Here is a 6,576-nt window from a genome sequence, read left to right on the forward strand (position 1 = left end):
TGTTATCACCAATATATATATTATCTTATATCTCAAAATGCTGACATTTGAAGCTTGCATTTTAAGATATTGCCTAATTACAAAACAATTAATGAACTTTACAAATGACTCAAAGTTAAGAGCTACATTATTCCAATATAAAACCAAACTATGACTAACAACAATAAGTTACAATACGTGTCATTTGAATGTAGACCATATATGGGCATGGACAAGCTAGGGAAATGATAAAGTTACATTAAGTCACATATAATAAAGAATTTTTTTCCAGTAGCTACAGTAGCTTGGCGATTACATGAAGATAGCAGTATTTTAGAATAGAGTTATAATCCTTCAGATAGTAGAAAAGAAAGCACGCCAATAACATGAGTAACACTCCGATTTGTTTCCTTTGATTTCTTTCGAGTATGACCACAATCATCTCAGTGTTTAGTCAGCGATTTACGTAATGGTGTTTTCTCCTGTGTGTGTGCACTCTAAGTTACACTTTCGTTGTATGCAGCACGTCGACATTACAAGAGATATTAGTCAGGTGTTAGTCACGTGTTACTCAGGTGTTGTTAATCGAACAAAGATTCCGATTCTTTGACTGAGTCGTAGTCCCCACCATGTTCAGCGTTATTTTCACCATGCCTAGAAGTAAACAAGAAGAATTGCACCTTGTGATACCATTATTCGTGTAATATTATCAACAAATTATAAATCTCTTTTCCACATAACAGGGGCCGAACTTGTTTACATTCAAGTTCTAACAGTTGCTTATATTATATCAAATAGTTACAACATTAAATCTCAAAACATTTCATTGCCTAGTCTCGGTTACCCAGTATCTCGCCGCTGGGGGCTCTGCCTACGAGACCTCCCAGTTGAAATGTGGGTACTTGAACGTGGTTTCCCCCATACCCTCATCTGTGTGGTCTCGTAGAAGAGCCCCCAGCGGTGAGAATGTAGGTACACGAGACTATTCATTGTCCAGTTTCATACTGTTATTTCCATGACATGAACACAGGGTAGTTCCTAGGAGTACTGGATTTAGGAAAAATACGAAGCGAAAGGCTAACAGACGTCAGACGTTTTCAAGGAACGAGAAAGTATGACAATATTTTCGCATATTTCGCACGTTTTTCATACATTTTACACATGAGTGTTTGTGAATGTGATACAACGAAGTGTTGAATACCTACTTCATATCACTTGGTAGTGGACTCTTATAACCCTCCTTACTGAATAGAAAATACGTTGTTAGAAGTCCTTTACCCTATAGTAGAAGAAAATTAATCGTGAGAATTGCTTACAAAGAAAACTTAAGGAGGCACAAACTGAGATTATACGTGTTCGAGACGTTTTATTTCTTCTGCAGATTAAAAGATAGCTGATGAATTTCACTTACTGAAACATCATTTGACTGAACTGATAGTTAGGAATACTACGTAAATGATTCGATGACGTCATTTATTATGCATATACTAAAATGTCAAGGAAACCACTTGTAAACTATCAAGTGTGCTAACAATGCCAGAATAGGATTTCAGCGTTATTTAAGGCATGTATTGACATTAACGTTGCACAAGTATAATTTATTGTAAGTATTTTCACACAGAGTCAATTTGTACCATATAAATTATCTATGAAATTAAATAGCAAACAATGAAAATATTCTTTTTAGCATGCTGAATTCAGTATATATCCTCAGACAATACTTATGTACGTACGTACATACATACATACATACACACACACACACACAAACACATACATACATGCATGCATGCATGCATGCATACATACACACACATACATACATACATACATACATACATACATACATACATACATACATACATACGTACATACATACATACATACATACATACATACATACATACATACACACACACACACACATACATGTATGCATGCATACATACATACATACATACATACATAATATATACATACATACATACATACATACATACATACATACATACATACATACATACACACACACATACACACACACATACACACACATACATACATACATACATACATACATACATACATACATACATACATACATACATACATACATACGTACATACAGAAGTACATACAGAAGTACATACATACATATTCTAGTATGCGTATGCATACACACACACACACACACACACACACACTCACTCACTCACTCACTCACTCACTCACTCACTCACTCACCAGTTCGAAAGCTAAAATGAGTTTTACACCACCAGGGGTTCTGTAGTTTTCAGTGACAACTCCCGCCAGATAGCCTAGGTATGTCATGCACTGAAAGATTTCCAGTATAACACAATTTAGAAGTCTAACCTTGACATTGATGTCGCCTCTGGCCTTCATCTTGTATCCAAGCTGAAAGTCGGACAAGGCTGAATACGTCTGTTTACTTATATGTATATGGAAAGCTGTAAAAACAATAACAGTCGAAAGAAGATAAAGTTGCGGTTTTTCTACAGTTGTAAAGTAGACAATGCCATTTCTATAATAGCAATTGCTCATACCAATTTATTCTTAAAGGATTGTCATTGTGGGCGTTTTTGTTCTTTTAAATCGGGACTATTTGCAAGAGCGCCATCAACGACACGAGTGAATCTTTATGAATTTTTATAAACACACTATTGAACAGGAAATATTCGTTTTGGTGATATTTTGTTAGTATCCTACGAAATCCACAAACTTTGGTTGAAAGTCATTAAAATAAAGTTTTAAGCCAATTTCCAGATCATTGTATTTTTTTGACATTTTCAGAAGTCAACAAATTAGCTGCAAACGATCCTTCCCCAACCATATCTACATTGTTGTGATCTTTTCTAGTCATGGCGACAAGATTTTAATATCTTCTATGATGGTATGTAGACCTTCGTTTAAACGTGACATTGACCTGTCAAGTGATAGTCAGGTTCATGCCAAAGTTACTATGCGTTGGAAATTGTGTACTGATATGGACGTACGTTTACCCGTTGACTCCATCCTGGAGGCCATGTTGACTGTATCACCGAACAGACAGTATCTAGGCATGACCAGACCAACAACTCCGGCAACCGTGGGACCAGTATGAATTCCAATACGAAGTTGTAGTTTTGCTCTGGGACGGTGACGTATTTTGAAATGAGTAACCGTGCTCAGTAGATCCAGAGCACAATTAGCGATTTCAGCGGCATGCCGATTACCATTTCGCTGAGGTACACCTGATACAATCATATAGGCATCACCTATTGTTTCTACCTGGAGAGAGAGAGAGAGAGAGAGAGAGAGAGAGAGAGAGAGAGAGAGAGAGAGAGAGAGAGAGAGAGAGAGAGAGAGAGAGAGAGAGAGAGAAGAGAGAGAGAGAGAGAGAGAGAGAGCGAGAGAGAGAGAGAGAGAGAGAGGGGACAGACGGACAGACACACAGACAGACAGACAGACAGACAGACACACACACACACACACACAAACAGACAGACACAGGGAGAGAGAGGCAGAGACAGACAGACAGACAGACAGACAGACAGACAGACAGACAGACAGACAGACAGACAGACAGACAGACAGACAGACAGACAGACAGACAGACAGACAGACAGACAGACAGATAGATAGATAGATAGATAGATAGATAGATAGATAGATAGATAGATAGATAGATAGATAGATAGATAGATAGATAGATAGATAGATAGATAGATAGATAGACAGACAGATAGACAGACAGATAGACAGACAGATAGCAAGAGAAAAGTGTTAGCTATGTTGCGCTACATCAATTTGTAATTCTGGAATATTTGACATTTTGGATCCATCACTAGTGCTATAAGGCACAAGTGCTACAACATGAGAATATGAATATTACTGTATTATAATCATATCAAAAGGAATATTTACCCCCACCAAAGATGTTGTCACAGGTTATGTTTTACCCACTTATTGCCTGTTAGCATGCAAGCTAATTAACTTCAAATTGATGAAGAAAGAAGAAACTTTATGGAAAGGTTACCCATGAGACAAGGACCATTTCGTTGGTTGAGATCCAAGGTCAAGTCGGGACGTTAAATTTTACTGAAATGACCTAATGAAATTTCAAGCAATTTTGTTGAAGTGTAGCAAGTTTCATTAGAATCGATGCTATATTTTATGAGAAATCGTGTACGCGTGTCCACAGACAGACGGACAGACAGACAGACAGACAGACAGACAGACAGACAGACAGACACACACACACACATACATACATACATACATACATACATACATACATACATACATACATACAGACAGACAGACAGACATACAGACATACAGACAGACAGACACAGACACAGACACACACATATACATACATACATACATACATACATACATACATACATACATAGTACATACATACACACACACACACACACACACACACACACACACACACGAGCTAATATAGCCTTCCCTTACGGGAGGTAAAATAGTATGCTCTGACTAATGGGAATGTAAGAAACTTACCTTGTAGACGTCATGGTTGGAAATAATACCATCAAAACAACTGTATAAGTCATTTAGAAAATCAACAACCTACAGAGAAATACACAGACGATATAGTCAACTAATGAGACTTGCAACTTAGCGATAGCTTCCTTCGCAAAAGGTCACTTATAATTTCCGAATTGGAAAACGGCAGTTTTGATCAGCAATTGTAACAACTGCTATCTACAATACAATAATGGTTGGTTGGAATAACACATGCCTCGTGGACAATGTAAATCAAAGTTCAAAACGTTTCCATACGGTTTGGTTCTGATCCATTTTGAAATAATAAAACATTTGGGAGTTCACCATTTTTGTTTTCAAGGAAGTCGACAATTTGTTTTAATTTGAGTTTACCCAGTATTCAGTTTCTATATTACGTTCCTACCAGATTTAAACTGAATGCATTCCTTATGGGCAAAGTAATTGTTGGAATAGCATATGCGATATAATCAAAATTTTACCCGGAACTACTTTGCCTCTGAGGCCTTCAAAAATCCTAGAATTGAGTTGTAATCCTCAGTGTGTCAAAAACCAAGTATTGAAAAAAAACAGTTCACAGGAAGCTCACACTCTTCATATATAGCCTAATTACTGAAAAAAATTAGCTATGCAAATGACTCATTAAATCTAAAAGCTACAGCAACAAGCTTTTCAGGACATGTGCCCTTTATTTTGTTTGAAAGTCTACAGCATCATGTTTGGCATGTAATTCACAGCTAGCTAGCTGTGGTCAGTTCACACTTACTTGTAAATAGTCGTTAACGGAGTATATAGCAGCGACCTCTGAGATAACTCCTAAACAGCGAATAATTTTGACACATTTGCTAGTTTGTCGCTCGTTGAGGAACGATGTGATTCAAAATTTGGAGTCGCCATTTTGGCTAAAATAGCTTAGGTCTGAGTCGCTATTGCCGCCAGTCATAGAATGCGCATGCGTAGTCATTGCACCGCCATGCATTCCGCCATGCATCCTATCATGCATCCTTGGGTGAACCACCATTTTTTATGGCATAGAGTATTGCATAGTGTATACGACGTGCATGTGTACTAGTCGTTGAGCCACTATGCGGCCGCTGCATGGCCGCTGTGTGAGCTATTAAACATCAAATGACACATGTACGTTGTTATCATCACTTTATGTACCAAATAATATTGAATTTGAGGTGTACATTCTTAGGATATAGCACACACTCACACACACACACACACACACACACACACACACACACACACACACACACACACTTTTCATTCATAACTTATTACCTTCCTTTACTGAAGGTAAAAATGGCTTGACATTATTTGACCTCCACTTCAAACATTAGTGCGCTGATCCCTGAATTTTAACTGAGAATGGTTGGGGTTTTCTTGCACAAAGTAGCAAAGTTTAAATAATTTATTTTCGAGATGCATTTCACGTAAAAGGGAAACACAGTCTGTCGTAACTTTTCGGTCTTTAGTGGTTATTTTCTGTTACACTGAAATATACTTATAGTACTCCAACTACTAACTTGAATCATGTGGCGCAGCTAAGGCCATTATTCATAATTTCATATTTGTCTTGTCTGCTCTTTATACTCTGAAGTGGAATAAATGCATTCCACAATATGTTTTATACCTTTTCCAACAAACTATAAAGTTGTACATATCTTTGAAACTTCTAGTACGTTACTATTGCGAATATATCTAACTTTACTTTTGTTACCATGAAAAAAAGCCATCGCATTGATTTTGGTGGACAAAATTCTGTTACAGATAACTGTTACAATATTTTTTCACTGCTTTTGGATAACACGTGTTATCGTATATTGCGTCGCGTCATAACGATTTGATGAGGTCTATATTGCAAACCAAGAAGGACGGTGACTGGCTTATTGTTTCTTATATCATTACTTGATATCGATATAAATATGTGATATAACCAGATGTAGACTGAAAACCTCCGTTAAACTGGTGTTACATGGGTGAATCGTCCAAAAGGAATAAAATAGAGTGAATGAGAAAGATTAATTATAAATATTGTCATGATTGTCAAATACA

The 6,576-nt window shown here is 37.0% G+C and overlaps 1 protein-coding gene across 1 annotated transcript in view; it reads right to left on the reverse strand.

Moving 5' to 3' along the window:
- Positions 1–560: 560 nt before the first annotated feature.
- Positions 561–6,576, reverse strand: part of LOC144433677 (atrial natriuretic peptide receptor 1-like) — a 52,823-nt gene continuing 46,807 nt past the window's right edge. Inside the window, exons 19-23 of the mRNA XM_078122027.1 lie at positions 4,513–4,581; positions 2,994–3,267; positions 2,353–2,447; positions 1,185–1,258; positions 561–633 (exon numbers count right to left, since the gene is read on the reverse strand). Coding sequence (XP_077978153.1) covers positions 561–633; positions 1,185–1,258; positions 2,353–2,447; positions 2,994–3,267; positions 4,513–4,581 — 585 coding nt within the window. The remainder of the gene's footprint in view (positions 634–1,184; positions 1,259–2,352; positions 2,448–2,993; positions 3,268–4,512; positions 4,582–6,576) is intronic.

The sequence above is a fragment of the Glandiceps talaboti genome, chromosome 4, assembly GCF_964340395.1.
Source record: "Glandiceps talaboti chromosome 4, keGlaTala1.1, whole genome shotgun sequence".
NCBI lineage: Eukaryota > Metazoa > Hemichordata > Enteropneusta > Spengelidae > Glandiceps > Glandiceps talaboti.